General features: G+C 44.4%; 1 protein-coding gene across 4 annotated transcripts in view; it reads left to right on the top strand.

The window, feature by feature from the left end:
• LOC138569270 (uncharacterized) overlaps nucleotides 1-26,254 on the top strand; it is a 754,354-nt gene that overhangs the window by 360,291 nt on the left and 367,809 nt on the right. Inside the window, exon 4 of one of the 4 annotated variants that reach the window (XM_069647106.1) lies at nucleotides 1,137-4,698. The exons of the other annotated variants lie outside the window; for them this stretch is intronic. Coding sequence (XP_069503207.1) covers nucleotides 1,137-1,322 — 186 coding nt within the window. The 3' untranslated portion in view covers nucleotides 1,323-4,698. Of the gene's footprint in view, nucleotides 1-1,136; nucleotides 4,699-26,254 lie in introns of those variants that run through there. 4 annotated transcript variants of the gene reach the window in all.

Genomic DNA, 26,254 nt, shown 5'->3' with positions numbered 1-26,254 from the left:
TTTTTTTTATTTGGTTGACATGGGCTTTAACGCTCATCGAGATTTCCAAAGTGATGCCTAAGGTTTTTACTTTGCCTACAATCAGGATAGCCTTAGCATTGTCTTAGGACTGCAAACAGATCGCTGCATATTCTTCTAAAGTGCCAACAAATGTATGTGAAGTGTCATAATACATTGTGGCACTTCCAGAGTGTGCGCTCATTAGAGCCATTTCATGATGGTGAAGTGAAATCATACTCCCTGCCACTCGAAACCTTTGCCACATTATTGCATCATAAACCTGTGATGGGCAAACACATCCCCCGTCACTGCCTTATGGGCTGTGACATTGTAGAAAATATGATGGCACTTCACAGGCATACAATGGAAGTACCAGAATACACAAGGGACAAGACAAGGCAATGTAACTATATAGCAGCGTTTACCAGCAGCCAATCTCCACAAATCAACAACATGTGCCCGGCACTGTTATTTAATGCCCATGCAGTGCCATTATATGACATTAAACTGCACTTGGCACTGTCGACTTGCACAATATGAATGTCACTAGGCTTAGTAAGATCTTTTGTATTGTCCTCCCTCTATCTTCCCTCCCTTGTCTTGTCCCACCTAGAAACACTTGTGTACAGGTGCGTTATAAATTACTTATCATAGCATATCATATAATTTCCCAAAAATGTCCCACAGTTCCGCTTTATGGGAGGGAAGAGGGGGTAAAGTGAAGGCAAACTCTGAAAAAAAGAGGTGCACATCACTCACCTCTCTCACCTCAGTCACACCGTGGTTTCACTCAGTTTCCTCACTCATTACACTCACTTCACCCAACACACATCCCATGCACAATTTACTCCCATCAGTCATTCATCCACCCATCTACTCACTTTATTCAATCACTGATGAACACACACCCAACCACCGGCAACTTCAGTAAAGTGAAAAGTTCCCTTCACATGAACTGTGGCAGTAAATATTGACAGGGCCACTGTGTCTCGATTCAGAATGGCACGGTGCCGGGTGGGCACCTATAGTGAAGAGAATCCATAACCAGTGAACTCTAGCAATACACATGTCTAATGTTTCCTAGGCAAGCTATTGTGTTGTCTCTCATTGCTGACACATGACACTTCTCTTCCCAGCTTCTGCCTGTGACCACAAGACGAAGAATGGATGAGGATGAGAAGTCAGAGGACGCTGGGAGGAAATGGATAGAATCTCTGGAAACACAGAAAGAAATCATGCCCCGGCAGGAATCCATAGAGGCGTATATCCCATATCTTTTATGTTGTGTGTATAAAAGATGTACTTGTGTGTTTAAAGAATAATGCTAATGCATATACCGTTGCTGGCCTTTAATACGTAGATTGCGCCTGGCCCAGCCACACTTGGTAAATAGGTGTCATAATAATAGCACTCGAATTAATGCAAATTAGAAGACTGATAATAATACTAATGATATTACTTCTTCTACTAATAATAATGGCAATTAGCGACAACACATGGATTCCATTACTGACTGCCTCTCAGTCAATCTGAACACAGCCTCTTTTTAAACATTGTGACTTCATGCAACAGTGTGAAAAGTAGTAGACAACACGTGCCTGCACCTTCCTAGCCAATGTATCATGACAACAATGGAAACCAGCTTTCCTGAAACCATTTCCTTCAAGATATTTGGGAATTCCAACAATGGCAGAGCATTTTCCAGCAAAAATACAATGTCAACAGAAAGATATTGTTGAAACAATTTTATTTTATTTGACCATAAAGTGCACAGCCTAAGTGACCTTGAGAGGGTCCACTATCGCTCGCATGATTACCCTTCCCACGTTTTGGCGCTGGCTCTGCCACAAGCCACAGTGGGTGGGAAATTAATATGATCCTTTTCATATTGATTTCTGAAGGTTGAAAATCTGTGACTAAGCACCTGGGTAAAGCGCACACTTACTGACTTGCATCCTCGAGGCACTGCATTCCCTTTATTTACTGGACGTCTTTGATGCCCTGCTCACCAGCCCCTCTATTAATGTAATCTGCAAACCTCAGGCCAGGCACCTTTGCTTAGAAGATGCCTGCACCTCCTGAGCTATTTGGCGTGAATCGTAATTAAAAAGTAGGGGTTAATTGTTGTCCTGGAGCAAGTGCTGCTCGTATTCATTAGGAGAATCAAGGGCACAGAGGCAGGCAGAAGTAGGGTGACATAAAATAAAAAACAAAGGCAATGTAGCCAAAAGCCACTGACAGAAAAATAGATCATGTGTGAAACAATCAGTTACAAAAATGTAAGTCAGTCACTGCTGCAAGTCCATCAGACGTCAATGATTGGGTGGAGATTTTAGGCCACCTCTCAATCAAAGCCGAACATTTTACTCACTGGTTATTAGTGATTAATCAATATCATCCCTCATGAAGTGGTCAAACTGGTATGGGTCTAACAGAAGCTGGCTTAATCCTGTAACTCCTATCCACTGTTTCCTTTTGTGCTCCCCACTTTCAGCTTTTCACAGCCAATTCTTGCTTCTGGCATTTCTGTCACTTCGCTTTACACTCCCAGAGAACCACTCGCTTTTTACAGGGTCATACACTTAAAATGTTATTTGGCAATTAATGCCCCACACTTTAAGAGTACACTTGAGCACATCGCAAAACCATCACGCAACTACACACTGACTAATTCTACGCCCACACAATCAATGTACTAGAAACTGCCTTCATTAAAAATACTCATTATCACCAGCGGGTTTTAGTTCCCTTTTCCTGAACAGCAGTTTCTTTGATCCACTACCAATGATTTCACGTGCACCCTTACTAACACTATCTCATACACTGTGTTCAACCTCTTTGTACCTTTCCAGTTTGATGACTGTTCTTATATAGCTGTGCCCTCTCTCTGCTTTCACTTATTCTCTCCCTTTCTGTCCCCTTCCTTTTCTCTCATGGACCAGGGCCTGGCTACCCCGAGTGGGAGGAGACTGCTCCTCCATCCAAAGTTAGAGTGGATGAGCAGGGTAGAGACGAGTCAGTGAGTGTAGTGAGGTAGAGTGCAAGAGTGGGTGAGGGAGAGTCGGTGAGCGGGGTGAGGAAAGCAGGTGAGGGAAATGAGGTAGAGTGGGTCTGAGATAAAATATGTTAGGGCTGTAAGACTACTGTGGTGCTGATGGGTGCAATACAACAGCAGTGTAACATAACCTAAAATCAGACAGTCATAGACCTGCCAGAAACCTAACAACAGTCAGTAAAAAATATGTTTCATGCAGCGTAGCATACAGTGATGCACAAAAGTCTCTAAATGATAACAGCTTAATTATAACGATTATTTTATTATACTAATGATCCAACCTTTGTTATTAGTGTAAAACACTAAACACTGGAGTTAGCCTATCATAAGTACTAGCATGTTGGACAGAGAAGGTGGCTGGGGACAGGGACAGAAACACGCATCTGTCCCGGATTGCACTGAGGAATCAACCTGAGCTCCTGCCAATCAAACACATGTCTCCTTTTTCAATAGCTAAGAACTTCTTCTTTACACCACATCTCTAAGATAGGCACACCCTTCCCCAGCTGTTCAGGAATGGGCCAGGTTTTGGATTAAATTGTGGTCCATTTTCATATGAGTATTTACTGATAATGCTGGGAATTTGCGGCACTACAGACTTTCTTGCAAATACACAGTTTGCTACTGCCACCGACCTGTGGGTTGCATCGAACAGACAAGGACAGCTTCATTATTATGGCCATGGAATAGTTGGTGGGGTGCTCTGGACCGTTTGCGTGGTCTAGTTCCAGGCTCCGATCCTGATCAGTCTCCACACATTGCAGAGATGGATCACGCATCCGCTGACTGTGTGATGTGAATGGCATTGTAACACGAGATCTGCCCATGTTGCCATCCCTTTTACTGCATGCATGTGTTTGATCAGTGCTCATGTCAGCCGTGCAGGCATCCAGGGATGTGGAATGGAGGTAGCCATAGCAAACACAGCAGTCAACCGAATGTGCATGTATTTACCTGGTGCTCGAAACATAGGATCCTTTTCGGTCATCAGTGAGGAGGTACATGGTTTTCAAACACAACAAAGACACACAACTCAACCATAAGGGACTTAGTCTTACAGAGAAGCCTGGAAATCCTTAATCAGATAAGGTTTCAGCAGAAAATACTCTTTTCTGGGATACTGGAAGACGAGTAGTGGAATGTTAGTGCCTTTGTGACATAAGCAGGCTCTAGAATCCCCACATTTCCACATGTGGTGACGCATGGGATAGATAATCCCTGAGTAAATAATCTGAGATTCAGCCACCTGGTTTATCCAGTGTTTCTCTTGTATACGGTAATAAATTCCAGTCTCTTGCGATTGCTTTTTATTATGCTACCTTTAGATGTTAGACAGCTACTATATAAAAGAATACTAGTTTAAAGTACTTCTGGACCCGAATGGGTGTGTCAGAGAAAGTAATATTTAATGTATAATTGATTAATAGTTTCTTTAATGTTCCAAACTAGTTACACAACTCTCGTGAGTTTACTCCGATCAATAAATATATTCCATTCCTCTTTACTGAATGTGGCTTGAATGTTGTTTAATGTTACTGGCCCTGATTCACAGAGCGTTTTCTAATGGGGTTTTTCCATGATTAAGCACTTCTGTGAATACGTCTTTTAAAATAAATAAATAAATAAACTATTGTTTAAATTACTGTTTTCGACAAAGTTGTGTTACCACCTCATTTATAGTGAATATTTTGAAAATTAATCCAATTGCAATATCTTAACTGACAGTAAAGTATTACTTTTTACAAAATCGACTCATTGCAAATTAGTGTAATGCATTTGGGAATGAGAAAAGTGTTGATTGAATTAAATCAACTATGACAAGTCTGATCATAGAAAAGTGGTTAAAGATTGGAGCATTGCACATTTATGATGGAGACCACATTGACATTGCAACTGCATGCCAACCAATGTTTATAGTGTCACTGGATAACAACACCTTTTGCATTCTAATCATTGGGACTGTGAAGTGAGCATGTATGCATGGGTTTATGTACAGTGTCAGGGCACAATGTGGGGGTGGAAATGCAGAGTGAATTTACATTGTCAGGAAGTATGCACAAAGTACGGGTGTAGTTTGAGTGTTTGTATAGTGTGAGCATATTTGAGTAGTGTAAGCATGCATATGCATGTGAGAATGCCTGTTCAGTGTTTAGCTGCATAGGAGGTGTGTGGTACATGTGTATTTTCAATGTGTTCAGTGCAAAGCACAAATTAGTTAAAAAATAATAATTAGCAGTTTGCTAATTAACATTTTCTAGATGAGCAAAGAAACCTATTTGATTAGTAATGTTGTACTAAAATGTGTAATGTTACCAAACGTTATTTGCATCAAAGGCACACAATGAGCAATAACTTAGCAGAATTGATGTAAGACATTAGTGAGATGAACCGGTCTTACAGATTCTTAAAATGTCACTCAACCTGCAAGTAAAGTAACTTAGTTTAGCTACTCAACCTATGAGAAATGCACTCGAACCATGACAATGGATGACAACTAATTTAAATGCACTTTCTGTGAAATGGTGCATGTCACCACAAACCGATTTAGGGCTTGATTCACAGAAGTGTTTAATAATGGTACAATCCCATAGAAAAACACACTGTGAATCAGGTCACTAATGTTTGGTACACTGCTGCCACCCAGATACCAGCTATGCACAGTACCACTTTTATTTGACACTGTAAACAAAGTAAATGTTACATTTTAAATGTTAAATCCTCCCACAACTTAACTCCCACACTGAACTTGTTGGCGGTCTTCATGACCATCAGTCTGGATTCCGAGCAGCCAGAGGCACGGAAACTTCTCTTCTGGACATCCGTGCAGGACTGCTCGCATCCCTTGATTCCAACGCCCCAGCTGTCCTCATCCTCCTTGATCGCTCTTCAGCTTTTGACACAGTGAAACATTCCATCTTCATAAAAGGCTCCCTGACACCCATGATATCTCGAAGCAGGAACTGGACTGGCTTACCTCCTTCCTAACTGACCGCTCCTCCAAAGTCATACTGGGCACCTTCTCATGCCCTACTTCCTCCTCCTCCTGTGGCAACCACTAGGGCTGCATTCCAAATTGGCTCTTTAACATCTACCTTACTCTGCTGGCACTCCTCATTTCCTCCTTCTCCCCCAACTTCCAGTGCTATTCTGATGACACACAACTATTCTTAAAATGTCCTACAGATGCCCTTGCACCTCCCTTTATCCCTGAGTGCCACTCAGCCATCCAGCCCTGGTTTACTGCTAATGATCTTTTCCTCAATGCCAGCAAAACAGAGATCCTCCCTATTGGGATCCTGGCACCCTACTTCTTCCCTTCACTCCAGCCTTCTTCCACGGGATCTCCCCCTGCTCCCTCTTCAGAAGCAAGAAACCTCTGAGTCATCTTCGACTCCTCTCTCTCCTTCCTCCCTCATACTCAGGACATTGCCAAGAAGTCCCACTTTCAGCTTTTCCCTCTTAAAGAAAGTCTACCGTTCCTCACCTTCCCCCAGAGACTCAATGTCACACCAGCTCTGGTTCTCTCTAGGCTTGACTATTGCAATACAAGATTGGAAAGTGATTAAGCACACCAGATTTGGGAATTCATTTTGACCAATTCCGCTATTTAGAACTATAGAGTAGCTCATAGGGATTTTCTTTTAAGTTAAGGGTGCGAGGGAGAAATAACTTACTCTGGTTACACAAGTCAATAACATGCATAGAAGATAAACAAAGTGACCATGTTTCATGGGCACTCCAATCCCTTGCAAACCTATAGTTACTAAAATCAATATTCAGTCAATATTCAGAAGGGTAAATATCATATTTCACAATTTTTGGAATCAGGTTCAATCATGTGTCTTAGTAAGAAGGAAGTCTTTGACAATGTTTGAAATGTTCCTTAACAAATAAGTTTAATCAAAATATCTTTGCTGTAGACATCATAAACAATTTCTTGCATTGCTTATAGCAATCTTAATTTCATCAATACACATATATTTTGAAATATTTTTACAGATAATCAAAAGAAAAGCTCGACATGTTTCGGGAGAAGACTCTCTTCTTCAGGAGCAGGGTTATATGTTATCTTCTATTTTCAAATTGAAATCACTTTCTATGAAGTAAATTACAAAGATTCACACATTAGTTATGTTTCTCAATCATTAATGATCGTGTCGATTGATCACAATGGGTACTTCACCTTAAATGGTTCCTCTTAGGACTTGTTGATGCAGTTTAGCGGTCTTAATGTTAAATGATACCAGTGGGATACACATATATAGCGCATTACTGCTAGAGTCTCTTCTTTTTTCATATAAGACTCAATTGAGTTAAAGAAATTATATTACATTGTCGGTGTCCTTACAGATATGTTAAGATCAATGTTACTATTCCGTATACATCCTCTTTCTTTAGGTATTTATGCGGTGTATGCGGTTGCCTATGATACAGATATTAGAATTTAGAACTCTAATCTAATCGCTAATGTGATTTAACATGATTTAAAATGTTCACGTCAAACATTTAACCCACTTTTTTTAGATCTAGGTTTTATATTTACCGGCATCACATTAGTGGTCACATAGGATGACCCATAGATGTCTATTCGCTTCTTAACAGTGAAATATGAAAAAATAAGAGACTCTAGCAGTAATATGCTATATATGTCTATCCCACAGGTTACATTTAACGTTAAGACTGCTAAACTGTATCAGCAATTCCTAAGAGGAACCATCTAAGGTGAAGTGCCGATTGTGATCAAGTTACACAATCATTAATGATTGAGAAACATAACTAACGTGTGAATATTTGTAATTTACTTCATAGAAAAGTGATTTCAATTTGAAAATAGAAGATGACATATAACCCTGCTCCTGAAAAAGAGAGTCTTCTCTCAAAACGTGTCAAGCTTTTCTTTTGATTATCTGTAAAAATATTTCAAAATATATGTGTATTGATGAAATTAAGATTGCAATAAGCAATGCAAGAAATTGTTTATGATGTCTAAAGCAAAGATATTTTGAGTAAACTTATTTGTTAAGGAAAATTACAAACATTGTCAAAGACTTCCATCTTACTAAGACACATGATTGAATCTGATTCCAAAAATTGTGAAATATGATATGTATTCTTCTGAATATTGACTGATTATTGATTTCAGTAACTATAGTCCCTCTTGTCACAGCACGAATGAATGCCCCCTCTCCCTTTCCCTGATCACAGCGTGAGTGAATGCCCCCCTCCCACTTGCCACAGCGTGAGTGAATGCCCCCCACCCCTCCCCAGGTTGGCCAGTGTGAGTCTATGCCCCACCCCCTCCCCTTGGTCGCCAGTGTGAGTGAATGCCCCTCACCCCCTCCGCTGCCCCCGTACATCTCAAACTCCCCCTGCTGCCCCCTGTATGTCTTATCCCCCCACCCCACCCCTCCTCTCCCCCTTCAGTTCCCCTCGCTCCACCCCCCCGCCTGCCCATGCTTGTCCTTACCCCCTTCACCTACCCCCTAGTCTTTCCTTCCTCCCTTCTCCTCCCACCCCAGTAAGTGTATGTAGTTGCCCGCCATTCCATGAGATTTGCTCTAGGCTAGTTCCCGTTGATTTAAACCTATGTAATAGTATGCACTTGCCACCGTCCAATAAGGTACTAGCCCCATGCTATTCTATGTATGAAACCAACCACGCACCTATCTGTAGCTTCTCTCCTATGTATCTGTGCCGGTCACCACATACTTGTCCATAAAACATGACCACGCATTCATGAGATGCTGCCGCCATTCAACCCTTAGGTAGCACTAATGTATGCAATCTATTCTTGACCCCGCAACTGTTTGTAGCTGCCGCCATGCAACATGTGGCTGGCACCATGCTCTTGCCCACCGAAGCTGACCATGCAACCTTTTGTAGCTGCCGCCATGTAAGATGTGGCTGGCACCATATACTTGCCCACCAATCTATGAAATCACTGTTATGCTCTTACTGTAATTGTCTGAAGCTATCATCTATGTATGTATGCCGTCTAACTGAACTGATGTAACTAAGCAAGTATTCTTAACAGTGCCTCGATGCTCGAGGGCAGTGGGTGCTTTACAAATTCAAATAAATAAAAAAATAGGTGTGCAAGGGACGGGAGTGCCCATGAAATATGGTTACTTGTTTATCTTCTTTGACTATTGCAATAGCCTTCTCCTTAATCTACCTTTGTCCACTCTGCGACCCCTTCAGATAATCCAGAATAGGGCAGCAAGACTTAGCCTTGGCCTCAAGCCCAGGGACCATATCTCTCCTGCCCTACAATGTCTTCACTGGCTCCCGATCGCAGTACATATTAAATTCAAATCCCTCTGCATCATCCACAAGACTGTCTGGGGCTGGGGAACACTCTATCTTCAACTCTTTCTGAACAAATACTCCTCCTCAAGACACCTGCATCCCTCTGGCACTAACTCCTTGCATGTGAAGCGGTTTGTGAAACAGACAGCAGGTGGTTGGTTGCTTTCCTCAGCAGGCTCCCTTCTTTGGAACAGCCTCCCCCTCCGCTTTCATCTTGAGCAGGACCTCCTTATTTCCGGAAAAGCCTCAAGACCTTCCTCTTTACCTCTTCCTTCACTCTGTCTCTCCCCTGCTAATAGCACAGTAGCTTGACTGGTGTGCAGAGCTCTTGTGCATCATAGGGGCCCTGACCTCCCGCATATTTAATTCCAGCTGCTTTCTATGCCCTGCACTTGCTTCGGCTCCCCCTCCACCACTGGAGGTTTCACATACCTTTCTTCATAGCACTTCTCCTGCTGCTCTCCATGAGCACCACAGCACTCATCCCATACCCCTCTCACCCCTGCACTTGCATGTTCTGAACACTCACAAGGCATAGTAGGTTCTTCTTCCCCTCCCCATTGTCTCTTCTTCTTTGTTGTATTTAATTATTTAACAATGTTGTAATTACTTTGTCTATCATACCCAGTCCCCTCCATGTTGCACTGTGGGCACTTTGTAACAGTATTTGCTTCCTGTATAAGTGCTGAAAAGTGAACAATAAATAGAATACATAAATACAAGTTTGAAACATCCCTGCAAATGGTACCCACCCGTCATAAAATCTTCTCATCTATGCAAGTGGATGAAAATACTTTGTGAGCCCTGGACCATTGGCTGTACAATGTAATAGGTTAGCTGTGTGAATAGAGATAAATTAATAAATAGATATGATAAAACGGGTCTGAAAACAGTCGGGCCACATCTCCTGCGCAGTTGTTAATATATAATGCAATCATAATCATAGGGCAAAGCAAGCTCTGGAGGCTAAAAACAGTGTCTGGTAGTGCAGTCATTCTCTAGATGTACAGGCTGAATGGAAATATTGATCACTACTTTGCGTAATCATCTAGTTAGCTTTGTGTAGACATTATGAAAGAGGAAAGAAAGTAAGAGACTAAGCAAAGTGGATGGCATAACAGGTGGAATATTGTACTTTGCGGCCATCTCACTTTCAGGTTAGCTGGTATAAACCAACAGGGTGATAAGATAGAATGACTATCATGCATGGGTTGAGCAAGATGTATGCAACCAGCCGGTTACAGAACTAGCTTTCCCATCAAAAGCATTTAGCCATGTGATCATCTGCGTTTGCAAACTCGTCAATATGATGCATCTTCCCAACAAAATGAAATATAGTTGACACTTTAAGATGTAGATACATTAACCTAAACTTGACTGTAAACATGGAGACAATGCAGTATTTTACAGTAACAATACTGTAAGTATGCATAATGTAAGAACTTACATTTTTAGAAATGGAATTGCATGGCTGTCTTTTTTAAATAATAAAGTTATCATATACATGTATTTCCCAGACAGCATATAGTTAGCTTAATAAAAGTATCATTCCTATTACTTCTGCTTTGCAATTATTTGAGAAAGAAAATGAATTCTTGTCTAGAACTCCCACACAGACCTTTGCCACTTACGAGTGAAGGAGAGGATTACTGCTGCACTCTCTCTCCATTAGTCCATTTGAACTTGCAGTCAACCGAGTAAAGTCTGGAGAGAGCCCTGAAGGTAAGAGAGAAATGCAGGCTGAGCTGTGCTTCTCCTTTAATAGGGTAACTTAAATAGCTAGCTTGGCAACAAAAGGTCCAATATAATTAGCAAACCTACAGACTTTCATAGCAAATTGCTATGTGACACTACTTATGTTATGCCTTGCAATGGGTGTATGTCTGTGTGAAATGTGTGGGCGTATGTTCAGAGTGAGTGAGAGGATGTCCAGTGTGTGCAGCATGTGCAGTTTGTGTGTGTGGGCCATTAAAGGGCTGCAAGGGCAGCACCCTTTCCTTGCGCCAGTCCCATGAAAGGACTCGAAAGTGAATCCAGTGTTGCTTTGACTAGACTACTACCTAAAGATGCATGTAAGGTGTATCTGACCTTATATGCAATGGAAAGAAACTGGATGCGCATATATCCATCTATAGTAAGCACCCGTGAGGAACAGAAGGACGGGTCATACACCTTACCACGCACAATACGCCTGTTCACAAATCCTGGGAGAGCCCAATAGAAAACACAATAACACAAGGTCGTTTTACATGTACAAGTCAAATATGACTTTTCTTTCAGCTGGGATTTATGGCACTGCACACAGAGTAATCCAACAGCCTTTATGTTGGAAATTATTAAATACATAAATATGGTAGTGGCAAGGTAGTCGCCGCTTCAACAAATTCTTCATAATCATAGTACATTATTACAAAACAACCACCTTCCTGTCATTTAATAATTGCCCTACAGAAGCAAGAAACAAAGTATAGGTTAACATATTTCTAGAGGTGGCTTAAGTTATCTATACATATAACTAAATAAATCTGAGAGCAGTGAGTAATAGAATGTCTTGATTTATAAATAGTTGCTTAAGAATACACTTCTTTTAAGTAATTTAAAAAAAACACGTTTTCACTGCTTAAACCAAGAGCAAAGCTGGATTTCATGGATTGGTTTAATATCCTGTAGAACAATGTAACCTCATCTCTCCATTGTTTTACCATACAGTTTGCACAAACAATACCTTATCTACACAGATGTTGCCAGAGTAATGGGTCGTAAATCCATAGTGCATTACAGTCTCCAATGTCGTACCTTGGATTCCTGAGGCCCAGGGGGAACCCTGGGTTTTGTTAGGACACTCAAGTAATATACAGTAATAGCTGCAGTCTACCACACAACAATGCATTGCTTTACACATACACATGGACAAAGGTAAAGAAAGAGAACGACATAAAACAACAACACCACTTGTATCTAGTCTTCAGCTCCCACCTAAACAAGGCAAGGAATGCCCTGAGAGCATTATCAAAAATAGGATATGTGTGCTGCAAAAGTGTCAACCCCTTCATCCATTATTATCTGTGAGACCAGGAAAAATAAAGACAAACAAGTCAATACAGCTCCGCTACTTGGGACCGCTCTTCCCAGGGGAGTGTTACACGAACATGAAGCAGGGAGAGTTTTGCTTTATTACTGAATCGTTTAATTAACTTAATCTTCTGTCATGAACTCAGCTCACAATCCCATACTCCAATATAAAAAATCTGTGGTAAAAACCCTCGTTGGAATGACATGCCTATACCCTCATTGAGCTCATATTTCCAAAATGTATTAAACGAATTATAACGCTCGTGGCCTGCCCTATGAAATACTCCAAATGCCTACAACCCTCATGTATGAAGTTAACAGTTAAGCTAACTACTACGTGTTGTCTGTTAACAGTTCTTGAGACTGGCGCATGTCATGCGGAAAGCAATGTAGGAAGTTAAAAATGCTGAGGTAATGTTATTTTTGCCATTTGAAACCCGGTTCTTCCTGTGATAGTAATAGCACGTTACAGGCCATATTCACTGCTAGCTGGGTGGTTATTTCTGCTTTAGTTCCTCCAGAGACTAAGATCAAGTAATGCGACTTCCAATAAGGGTTAAGCATGATCCATTATTAATCTACTTCCCACAGAGTTTGACACACGAAGGGCAAAAACGCCCCTGAAGGCCAGAGTAAGACAATAATTGGGGCCAGTGATTACTTCGACTGTCCCAACCCCTTTTTCTCTATTGCAGGACTTTCTTTAACTGTCTTGATTGTTAATGGTTTTCATCGGATGTGCTGACCGCTCCTAACTGATGCAGTCATGGAATGATGTGAAACTAGTTTACCATGACCTGGTAACCTTCTTCCCTGTGGCTGCATGTGCAGCTAAACACACTGATCTCTAACCTGAACTCTCCCTACTCCCCTTCTCTGGAGAGAGTATAACAACCCCATGACAATCTCTCTTACCCTCACCTGGGGCGGTAAAAACGTCTCGCCCAGGGCTTATCACAGGTTCTGTTTAGTTTTCCAGCCGGCAGGTCAGGCAGTGGCGGTCAGAAGCAGCAGGTTCTTTCTTCGCTTCTCATACCACCCCCAAGGGAGGGGGTGACTAAATTATCATGACTACCATGAGGCCTAGGACAATCCTCGTACGAGCTGACAGGACCAATGGAGGGGCAGGCTCTTCATCATCCAAGTTCCTTCTCTGGGAAACCAATGCTGCTCGCCTCCCTGTAGCTAGGGATGGCATAGAAGTCAATCAGCCAGGCACAGGCCCGAAGCAGGTCGGATCTTCTCTTGACATGGGTGACGACACCCGGCTGGCGTCCTCCTTTTCTTCTCTCTCCTGTGCTTGTTTTTCCCTGTGAGGGAAACGAAATATATACAGGCTTCACTGGCCTGTCAGGAACACTGTCAGGAACTTGCAAAGGGCACGATGACCGCCTTCCAAATCTACTCAGCTCTTTTTTTCCTGTGAGGGAAATTAAAATAACACAGGCCGGACTGGCCTGTCAGGAACACTGTCAGGAACGTGGGAAACCCTCCACCTCCTGCTCCCCTGAGGCTACGAAGGGATTGAGGCCTTTGACAGGCCTCTGCTGCCCTTTAGGGGGCTGCCACATTACAGTAGCCACTGTGGGCTTCCCTTAGATCTCCTCCTCAGCTCTCTTTTTCTTTCTCCCGCATGCATGCTTTCTGTCCCTCGGATTCTCCAACTCCTTATCCCTGGCAGGGGAGTCCTCCCTGCCTGTGAGGTGAAATCACCTGAAAGAAACACATACACCCCCTGCAGGTGGGCGACACCAACACCTTCCATGTTGTCACTAATATTCCGGGGCCCAAAGTGACACAAAATGGATAACGGACAGTGTGTAAAGGAAATAAAAAGGGGATTTCATTGCCTGGCAGACTAACAAAGCACATACAAAACACACAGGGTCCCACGAATAACGCACATGACACACAACCCAACTTCCACATTATCATCTAAGCATTTCTTGAATGTTTTTTTTTTCTTCAAATTCTAAAGCATAAATTAGGAAATAAATCATATTTTATATATATTTAGTTTTTTCACCTACACAATTAAACTGTACTTTATTAACCCCGGCATTAAATGCAGGGTTACATGCATGTCATGCCCTCAATCACAATCCCCTTCAAAACTTTGCAAATCCCCTTTTCCTAAAATAGAGAGTGGTCTTGAAATGTTGTGATTTCCTTTTTTCAATTGAAGTCCTTATTCTCGTGTCAAGCAAAAAAAGATTGCCCAATGCAATAGACTGTTGCCCAAATCTCCCCTGCTAACAGTCACTCTAATGTGCCTCCATTTAGAACTTATCTTAGGACTTCATTGAATTTGGAAGAGGTAACACGGTGGAGGTATGTTCCATGAGACGGAGGCCCCAAGCACAATATTAACACAAGATGCACTCCCAGTGAAAGCTGGCAGTAAAGAATCGAGCTGGAAGTCAGGTTAACTCAAGGTCTGTGAGATAACAAACCTGACCCAGAGATGTGGTAGTCTTGGAGGCTGAGGAAGTCACTTCCAACAGGCTAGAATCAAACCTGATCTTTCACCTTAGAAGTCATTCATATCTGGAGCTCAAATATGTATATGCTCACCTTACGTTAACTAAGCCAACAGCCTCTTCAAAACTTCATTAATGGAAATGCAGAGCAGCCTCGGCACTAACACACATCCCTGGTGGACTCCCTTCTGTATAGCAATACTAAGGGAATGCTTCCCTCTTGGCTCCAGCGGACGACCACTGATTTCTCTGTGAAAAGACTCTGAAAGCAGAGCCACAGGGATCCCAAGCTCCTCCAGGACCTTCCACAAACGTGCCTGTGGGACCGTATCAAAAGCTGTGCGGGGGTCCACAAACACAGCATAGACACTGACCTTTTTCTCAGGACACAATATTTTTCACAGCTCAAGCGCAGGCAGAGACTTTGGTCTATTGTGCACAGGCCCTCACAAAATCCCACCTGACGATGATCAATTATAATAATAATAATTTGCCATTTATATAGCGCTACGAACCCTCAAGGTATCTGAGCGCTGCTTATTATTACCCACGGTGTGTGGTGCTCATTTATTGACCTCAGAAGGATGAAAGGCTGAGTTTGGCCCCCCGGGATTCAAACCTGCGTTAGCAAGCTCTGCACGGATGTCAAAGCGAGCTCTCTACTCGCTGTGCCACTTGACCGGCATATTACAATTACACCGGAGCTCAATACCCACTCATCCAAGTGGAATAAAAGTGCCCTGGCAAACGTCTTACCCCCAGCATCCAGCAAGGAAATCGGTTTAAAATTGATGGGGTCATTGCGCGCACCCTTTTTATGTATTGGGAATATATCAGCCCCAGTCCAAGACCCCAGAACCATGGTGCTGGCCAACACAGTGTTATATAACTTGTTCAAATAGGGCACCCATATTGAAGACTCATTCCTGAAAAAATCTATCGGGACTCTATCTGGGCCCGGGGCCTTGCCCAGCTTCTGGCACACCAACGCACGCTCCACCTGGGCCTCTGTGAGCATCATGGGAGATAGGAGTAGAGCCGGAGCCAGCACAGGGCAATCACCAGAAGTGCAGAGCTCCATCGAAGTCCTGGGTTCCTCGCGTTAAAGGGTACCATAATAATCTGCCCATACTGTTTCCAGAATTAAACCATGCAGCTGGGGTTGGCTCCCCAGTGTACACCCCCCATCTTGGACCAAAATCCCCTAGCATCCCCACAGGTAATTGCTTCCAGGAGATCCCCCCATAGCTTCTCGTGCCAGGCCCTTTTCTTCTCACTCAACAACATGGGGTAAGCAGTTCTTGCCTGTCTGACCACAACACATCTCAGGGGCCCTTTACACTTAGAAGCTGCGATAAGGCGCACCATTGGCTTCCCGACACTACCTCTCATACCAGGGTGTCGCTTTCTCCCTGGGTTTATATGTGTTTGTCGCAGGTTTTGAACAAAAGGCTCCTACTGTCCCCATGATTTACTCATGGTACTTAATCAAGGCTGCATCATCTCTCTGGTCTGACCTTGCAAAGTCCTCAACAGGGCAAATTCCAGCATACACCTGTGGGAGAACCCCTTCCAGGTCCAAGCGACCTCACCTCACGTTCTTTCTCGCCTGATCCAATAAATCAGGGGCAAGTGTTATGCCACCTTGGGTGCCCTCCCTCCCTCGTATATCCCCCCAAAAATCTGTACTCACTGCCATACATAGGGGCTGGTGGTCGCTCTCCACCCTCCTGGTGATTTCCCTAAGATTAACCGATGCTAACAGGATGACCATCTCATCCGCTGCCTCATACTGACTCCTTTGGGGGCAAGTAAGCAGGGGAATCACACCCCAGACATTATCCTCCTCTATCGTGGCGTCAACCAAAGTTGACACCGGCTCAATGTGGGCATTGAGGTCCCCCATAATCAAAATGTTTGGACGTCCGCAGGAGCGCCCTCTCCATGCCATAACTTCCTTTGTAATCTTCTCAAGGGATGACACCCCTCCGCCAGGCATGCACCGGCTGTAAAGATTAACAAGGACTGGGGTGTTATCCACAATACCAAGTCCAGGGCAAATACATCAGGAGAGTGCATATCCAGCACCGTGACAGTTTTGCAAATGGAGGTCTTGACCCAGATCACCAGGCCCCCAGACGGGCGTCACCTTGGTCCTTTGAGTGAAAGTGCAAAAAAGGTTGCATACCCCTGCAGAGTTGTTCATTTCAGGGCCCAAGTTTCGTGCAGCGAAACCACCTCAACCCCTCTAATGAACAAACACCAGTCCTCGTCAATAGGATGTTTGTCAACCCCAGCTATGTTCCAGGATAAAACCTGCACCCCGTAAAAAGTGTCTGGTGGGAAATCTACCACACCATGGGTTGGATTCACTCGCAACACCCTGTCGTCCACTTCCCGGGTGAGAGCAGAAGACATCCAACTCCAACCTTGCTCAGGGTGCCCAATAATTCCAGTGCTATGACCCCACCCCTGGTTTACACTGAGGCAAATGAGAAGCTGCTGTAGCCCCACACTGTTTGCCAGACTTCACTAGACAGCCTTCTTCAGCTTTCCATTCCCCCTGGGCGACTCCCAATACATGACCGGGTGGTAAGCTTGCAAGACTGGTGCTGAACTCCTGGCGTACAATGGGGTCCAATCAGGCTCCTATCATAAGGCCGGGTGGAGGGTACCTGCCCAAAACGGGACTGTGGTATGCGATAAGGTCCAATCGGGCCATCATGGACATGCCTCAGACCACCCATCTGGGAACTCAATGACCACTTGGGGGATGACATTCTAATAGAGATCTGTAGGTGAGCAGGGGGAAGGGCCGGTGCTCAATTTCCAGGAGAACCTTTATGAAACGGGAATCCTATACCGCAACTTTAATGGCATCCACCCCCTGTGGGCCCACTAGTCTCTCACAGGAAACTAGGTCACTGTGAATCAATACTAGACACCCCCTCCTATGCCTGGCGGTCGGATTATTCAGGACGTTCATAAGATAGAACCATTCCTGGTTCTCAGGACCAAAAACCTTACGAGCGGGGCCTGAGTTCCCTTCAACCCCACCCTCCCCTCTACCACCCTGTCAGTGAGGAGGAATTACATTTGACGAGGAAGAGACAACACTATTTACTGGAAGTACAAGAATCTTGGGCGGAACGCTCAGACCATTAGCCTCCCGTCTTCCCTCATCCTGCTCCTCCCTCCCCCTCAGCTCCATCCTACAAACCCTGTGTCCTTGGGTGCCCACAGGGGATTGGGACCCGTAGCATCAAACCCTCCACCAATATAGTCAGCCTGCGTATATCGCACTTGAACTCTGCGTTTTCTTCTCGCATGAGCTCCAGAAATCTTAAGGCATGCTTACAACCCTCACAGCCCCTCTTTGCTGTATCGCCCTTACCCACAATATCAATCAGTTGGGGCCCCCCTGTCAAAGAGGGAGAGTGAGGTAAGAGGGGAACTAGGTCATCCCGGCTCATCATCAAAGCCCCCCCCGGGTTCGTAGTCATAACTTCACCCAAGTTAGCCAGGACCTCAAATGTATTACTAGTACAAACCCCCGGTTGGTAAAACATATGCCCAACTCGGACACCACCTCCCTCACCCCCACCTCCCTCCGTTACCCCCGAGGGAGCAGGCTTCCCCCCGGCCGTCTGGTGATGGAACTGCTCCACCGCCCTAGCCAGGCTAGGTCTGGGGATCGCAGATACTCCCTGCTTCGCCATGGGAATCGCTTGAATTACACAAGGTTCAACTCCTTTTCCTGAATCACAGCTCCCTGCCACCAGCCTATACAATTTGCCCTCCTGTTGGTCTGGCATTTTCTCAACCACATATGCCCCCAGCAATTCCTTAGAAAGGTGTATTGGTTTCCGCAGAGGATTACTTTGTGACAGAAAAATTGGGGGGCCAGTCGGGGGATCTGTGGTGATTTCAGTAATACCTACTATTGCATGATCCACTACCACACAAGTAGATTTGGCTATAAGGTTGGGGGCATCCCCTATATTATGCAATAGCCCCTCAATTTCCGAAAATCAGCACATTAACATCCCGTATCTTTTTAAATATTTTAAACATTTTCCTTGGCCTACCTCCCAGAGAAATCTCAGTTTTAGCCTTTCTTCTCAGCATAATGGCGGGAGATTGCAATTATATTCCTGATGTTCCACCCTTCACCACCCTCCTTAGTGGCTAGGTTCCCAGCAGTTAGAGCTCAAAGAATTACTCATTGATTGGCAGCAAAGAAATGACACAGTTATCTTACACACTTAAACAATGAGCATGTAGATTGCGACTGATGTGAATGATAAAAGAACACTACACAGTTAAACGGTTAAGCAGATAAAAAAATAAAAGAAGTTTAAAACACTAAACATTTGGTCTTTTAAAAGTCAAAAAGACGACACAATCAGGCAGGACAAAGAGGCAGTCTTAGCCTCATGCACGTTGACTTACAATATGCATGTTATCGTACAATGTGTCCAAAAGTCCGGCATATAGTGTGAGGTGGAGGAATGTAGTCAGGCTAAGGGGGCATCCATAGTTCATCACCCCCTCCTACCCAAGGCAGGAATATGCAAGTTCAACTGAAAGTTCCAATGAATGTGAACCAATAGAATTCAAGCCCAGGCGGGAAGTGTCCCGGGAAAGAATCCACGCACCAGCTGCGCGCAATGGAAACCACAACCGCCTATGCCATAGAATGATCGCGCCCAGCTCAAAAGCTCAAAACTGCACAAACATAATGGTCAGCCTGTGTGTAGGCGAGCCATCGCGGGGAGAGCCGTACAAATTGAGAGGCACACATTGACGTCACAGTCCAGCCAGTGGCATTGAAACACTGAAGAGTGCCCTTTAACCTTTGCGACAAAGTTGAGAAATAAATACAGAACTTATTGGACCTCAATTTCATCAAGCAAGTCAAAGGTCCCACCCCCTGGGTGTCCCCAATTGTTGTTTCCCACAAACCCAAACAACAAGACAGCATCCAAATTTGTGTCAACATGCAACTGCCCAACATGTCAATTAGAAGAAGAGAAAGGCACTTGACCCTTACACTGGATGACATTATCTCAGAAATAGAAGGCGCAACAGTCTTTTCCAAGCTTGACTTCGGCTCAGGTTATGACCAACCTCTACTACACCAGGAGAGTTGATACATCATGACATACACAACCCACCTCAGCCTCTACAGATATAAAAGGCTGAACTTTGGCATCTCGTCAGCCACTGAGGTGTTTCAAAATGCCAAATGCATAGCACTGGCGGAGCTGCCAGGAACCTTGAATGTGAGCAACGATATTCTGGTGCACGCCAAGTCAGAGAGTGAACACTTTGAGCGGCTAGAGAAGGTTCTGTCGTGGATCCAGTCACTGGGCCTAAACCTTTATCGTGAAAAATGCAAGTTTCTTAAGAACAAAATCGAGTTTTTCAGCTTAAGAGGAGGACACCGAAGGTCAGGGGCATCCAGAAGGCCAAGGCCCCAGAATCCGTCTCAGAGGTCAGGGGTTTCCTAGGGATGGTAACCTACAGTGACTGCTTCATTGAAAACCTGACCACCCTATCCAAACCCCTGAGAAACTTCACAAAGCAATCCACGGAGTAAAGATGGACAGCTCTGGACAAAACTTGTTTGAGAACATCAAGAAGGCACTGTCAGATGAATGCATCTTTGCGTTCTTTGACCCACAAAAAGACACTGAGATCATTGTTAACATTAGCCCTTTTGAACTTGGGGCCATCCTCACCCAGACCAACAAAGATGTCTCCCCATGCACTGCGGGTTTTGCCAGCCGAGCGCTCTCTCCAAAAGAGCAGAGGTATTCTCAGATTGAGAGCGAAGCTCTGGCCGTGCTGTGGGGATGTTGCTATTTCCATGTAAATACCTATGGGAAACTGGTGAAGGTAGTCATGGATCACAAACCCCGTTTACCTATAATGATGGGTGGGTCAGCCAACCCCCTGCCACATATTGAAAAATGATTGCTCGCACTCCAAGAGTACAACATCGTCCTCAAATACATGCCTGGACAGAGCAACACCGCAGATAACCTATCCCGCCACCCAAAAGAGACAAGCACAACCCCCCCAAGGATGTTGCTGCAGCAGAGGAGCACCTTTGACTAATCGTAGAAAGCTCAATTGCCAACTTGATGGACATCCCTGAACTCAAGGCAGCATCAAGCCACGACAGATACTTCCAAAAACTGCGTGACGCAATGTAGTCGGGACAGTGGAAATCTTCTCTTGACGACCTGGGTTGCAGAACACAAGAGGCAAAAAATACCTTAGAACAACTATGTAAAGTGCGAAGTGAGCTAACGTTTACAGGTGACAGGGCCCCACATAGTAATCCCCAAGGACCTATCCGACAGAGTGATTGCCCTTGCTCATCACAGTCATTAAAGCACTGCCAAAATGAAGAGCACCCTGAGGCTCAAGGTCTGGTTCCCATCACCAAAATTGAAAGTCAAGGAATTTATTTGTGCCTGCAAGTGGTGGCAACCGTCCATTCAGTGCATGCCTCAAAGAAAAGAGCTGGGGGAAAACATTCACATGCACCTTGGCTCCACACAAAGAGATTCACACTTGCTGGTCATGATGGACCAATGGTCCTGGTACCCTGAAGTAGAGTTTGTCCCGTCCCTGGCCCTACAAGATGTATTACCAGTGATGGAGAAAATGTTTGCTACCCACGGATTCCCCAAGACAGTATGCTCGTACAACGTCTTTCCATTCCAAAGCACTTGCCTAGAAGAAATCCTAGCCAAGAGAAGAATTGAACACCGAAAAAGCACACCCGTAAAGTCACGCGCGAATGGTGAAGCAGAGCGCTTCATGCTCACACTCAAATGCTTTTGCACAGCACATGGACAAGGGGCATGCGAGAAACGAGCCCTTTTCAGTTTCTGCTTGAGCAAAGAGCCACCCCCCACTGCTCCACCGGAGTGGGCCCGGTAAAAGACTTATTTCATAGGTACCCAGAAATGGAAGGGAGAATCCCAGGAACAATAGACCATGAAAGTGTGCGTACCCGCAGGGAAACCGTGATCCAAAAAAAGAATGTCAGGCGAGGTCTGCGAGAACATGATATAGTGGTAGGTGACACAGTTATGGTAAGAGTCTGTATCCCAGCAGGAAGGTTGCCTCTCCCACATGAGCCCTCATCTCTCAAAGTAGTGCGAGTGCAAGGGTCACAAGTGACTGGGGCAGATGATCATGGGCTAGTAAAACAGAACTCCAGTTTATTTCAGAGGCTCTCAGGCCCACCCCGGCTGCAAACGGACTGGTACAGACAGAGAGTGGGCAACACATCTCAACCCACCGAAGTAAGTGACACAGAGGACGAAAAACTAAGAGATCCATACCGAGAAAGGATGGCGGAGCCCGCACCCTAGGGAGATAGACATTGCCCAGGACCCTCCCCAGCCATTGAGGTCGAAAAACGATTCCCCGCCCGGTAACTGAGTGGGCCCCCGATGTGACTGAGAGACTATGACCTCAGCACCTGAGTGGTGGATACTCATGGGACATAAAGCCCGGTGAATTACCCCAGCCTGGGGTAACAGTGAGTTCCTCAACATGTTGTATTTTCTGTTGTATGTTCTTTTCATCATGTGCCTTACCGTTGTTTATGACATGCTCAGCAAGGCAAAGTTTTACTGTTATAAAAATGGGGTGGAGTGTGATATCACGTGAACCTCATGATGACGTGTGACGTCATCACGGACAAGAGTGAATAAAGAGGCTGACTTTGCACCTTTGCCGGCAGAGCGAAGTTGGGCCTGTGAAGTAAACAGAACTTTGTCTGTCATAAATTATGTGCAGCCTTGCGCCACACGAGGCCCATACTCAGAGCTCCACAACAAGCAGGTAAATAGTGACACCTGAACGTTTCAGGTGAGATTCGAAACCCTACCCATAGACACAGAGAACATGCCAGGATTCGGCTGAGATCAGCATTTTCAGATGGGATTTGGGAACTGTCACTAGGGTTCAGGGACTGCAGATAGGTGAGGCAAGGCACACCAGAGTAGGATTTGAAGGAATCGTGGTGGGAGATTATGGAGCAATTTGTTTTCTTGCTAAGGATGAGGATTGCGCATACTGAAAGATGTGTTCTTTTAATATTGAAACCTTTCTTTTCATAGGGCCTTACTACCACCTTGACGGTCTTGTTTCCAGTCTGGCAAATTACAAGTTTCCCTTTTCTGGGGCCGCTGCGCCCAACAAGTCAGACCCTGCCAGGCGCAGCAACCTCGGTAGACAAACTCATCACAGAAGCATCAGCACTGGAGCCCATTCCCATGCTTCCTGGTCTGCGGGACTTGTAATGTCCTGGTGGCACTGGGAAGTTAGCTGCTGGTAAAATGCTGGGTTACCGCCGGACTCGTGATGAGGCCAATAGTCTGGAAATCTATTTTAATTTGAGAAGCGCTTTTTTAGGTCAGTTTGTTTAGTAGATCCATGTATTTGTGTTTTTTGTAGACAGCCCTTCCGTCAAATAAAATGCACGGTATGGTTGGAAGTCAAAGATGCAGCTCTGCTTATCAGCAATCTTGATCCGGGTGAGGGCATCGGTTAATTTCACTATTGTTCTCCTACCTTGAATCTGAAGAGAGGGATGCACAGGTATATGACAACCTATGCTGCGGCTACTGTGGTTGCTGTTGGTGGTCTTGGTGGTGGTACCTGGGGTGAAGCTGGTGCTGGGAGTATTGGTGGGAGAAATGCTGAGAGTGAGGAGTGTGAGGGGCAGGTGGAGGGAAAAGAATGAAGGGGGTATACAGTTGAAACTGTGGTGGAGGAGGATGGGAAGAAAGGGGCAGCATGCAGGTGAGAGGATGGAAGAGCGGGCAGCTGAGCCAGTAGTAGAGGGATGAGGCACAGGAGGCATTTAGTACAATAAGGTGCAAGGGAGGTTTGAGGGTCAATGCAGAATTACATGGGCGGCAAGGGGAATGCCTCCCCCATTTGCCACCCCTCTCTAGTGCCTGGGACTATTCAATGTTGAATGTCAAATGAGGGGTTTGTAGCAGCAAAGACTAAACCATTTACGTTTGCCATGCGCCAGGTGACCATCAGGAGAGGCTAAGATCACTGCCACCCACTCAGTGGGCACTGTGAGCCACCATAACCACCTACAGGGCTGGTATCAGGAAGTGTATTACACTTTTCACCCCCTGTATCAAACCAGTGAGTAAGAGGATGTTGCAGCCACACCACACGAGACACTGGTAAAACGTGTTATCATCCCAAGTAAAAGTGAGTTTCTTTTATGAGTGAGTCCCTCCAGTCCCGTTCTAAGCAGCATGCCAGTGTGTGTGGGCTGCAGTGTCAGTGTCCCAGAGGGCAGGGAGATGGACAGCATTACCTGACACCTAGGAACATGCTGTCAGGAGGGTTTGATTATCTGGGGAGAATCATGGGAGGAGGCAATTTGGGCAAGTGGGCGTCATCATTTTTTGAAGCACCATCTTGATTGCATTTGAAAATGCTGGCAGTGTTTTTGTGGTGGGTTTGGCAGTGAAGGGAACTGGCAATATATTTCATTTTGATTGGGGAGTGGGGCTGTTTATGTTGTTTGTGTTTTCTCTTCCCCTGGTTCTTCCCTTCCTTAAAAAGAAAATAACCTAAAAAATAAGGACGATAAAAACTGCAAAAATGAAAAATAATAATAAAAACAACCAATAAACTTTGTTCAATTTACTTTGTTTTTGGGGTTAACAATTAATGATATAAATGAAGTCAGAAATTTGAATTTCAGGTGTCCAACTTCAGGAATTAGGAATCTTTCTGTTTTGCAGATGTATGAGTCACCCACCAAAGCTTTTTATCATCTCTATCCCCTTTTAGTTTGGTAGCACGTCATTGCAATATCTAGGGAGAGACCCTTCAAGTAGGTACAGTTATCTTTCAAAACATAACAAAGACTAATAAGTAATAATTAGGATTTCTTTTGTCGCAATGGAATAAAAACAATTGCAAAAGTCAATGAAGAGGCACAAACTATCTGTCACCCGTCCACTTGGCATTGTAATCAGCACCCCCCTCATACACCTGCATTGCTGGAGCACAACACTACAAAACATTTGAGATCCTAACCCACTCTAACATCTTCACGAGTCTGGTAATACAAGGTGCACAAGTGCTCATTTTAGCGCAGCGTTATATGCACGGCATTCAAGGTGTCTGAGAGGTAAACAAATGTCCACCCATTCCCTGATGTCACAGCCCTACCCCCTCCTAAACCAAACTTTGCTGCTACTGGAGAAATGCAGCACACATCTAACAACTAAATAAACAAAATGTGTTACTCTCTTCTGTGCTTCTGCCTCCACAAGAAAGGATGGAACTTTATTCATGTTGTATTCTCCTATGTACCATAACCTGTGATTTGCTCTTATTAACTATCATCTTCTTAGCAGTCATACACTCTAAATATGTGGTCAATAATGTTTGCAGTGCCACTTCTGTTCTTCCTATAAGGGTTATGTCATCCGCATATGCTAAACAAGGGATGAATTATTGGCTAACGTGGAACATCTAATTCATTTCAGTACACATTTTGGTTTTATTTGGTATCATTTAGCTGATATGGCTTTGTAAGCAAATTCAACAAACATATAAAAACAGAAAAAGTATATCCAATGCAATAGAAACAGACGTCCAACTAAGAAGTCATAATGTTAAAGATTTGCTTAACAAGGCACCACATTTTAGTCATGTAATAAATAAGCACCAATTTGTTTCCGGCAAAAAATCTTTCCCAGCATCTTTCATATCTACCTTTCACAGGAGCGACTCTCCCACAAGCCAAATACATCCTATGGCGCAACAACGCTAGGCTTTCACAGCCTGTCACAAGACATTTAGCAGTCTCAGTCACATTGTTGCCACATAGTCTGCATTCCCTCCTATCTTTGTGACAACCGCTTCTAAATCCTGTAACCTCCAAGGTGTTGACCAGATTACATTAAGGAAGAGGTATTTGTGTATTATAATACTATAGGGGATATCTAGTAGATAAGCGGGATAATGTGAGAGTTTCAAGCCTTCATTAATAAACTCACTGCTAAGCGATTTACATGACAGGTCCGTAATGATTTGCTCCTGATCCAGGGAGAGCACTTCTTTTTTGGTCTGGCTCAAAAACCGTTGCAATGGAAAACAACCTTGATCCAGTCCAAGGCTATGGCAACGAATAATCTTACTACACATGAGACTCATTAAAGAAGAGGTCCCAACCCCACTATAGGTGTTACGAGTGGCCTGAAGGATAGGGTACAAGAGGGTGTCCGGTGGACTATTTACCAGTTTCTGGTAAAGGTATGCCATGCAA

The sequence above is a fragment of the Ambystoma mexicanum genome, chromosome 2q, assembly GCF_040938575.1.
Source record: "Ambystoma mexicanum isolate Mex_15411 chromosome 2q, UKY_AmexF1_1, whole genome shotgun sequence".
NCBI lineage: Eukaryota > Metazoa > Chordata > Amphibia > Caudata > Ambystomatidae > Ambystoma > Ambystoma mexicanum.
This window is presented reverse-complemented; position numbering and strand designations above follow the sequence as displayed.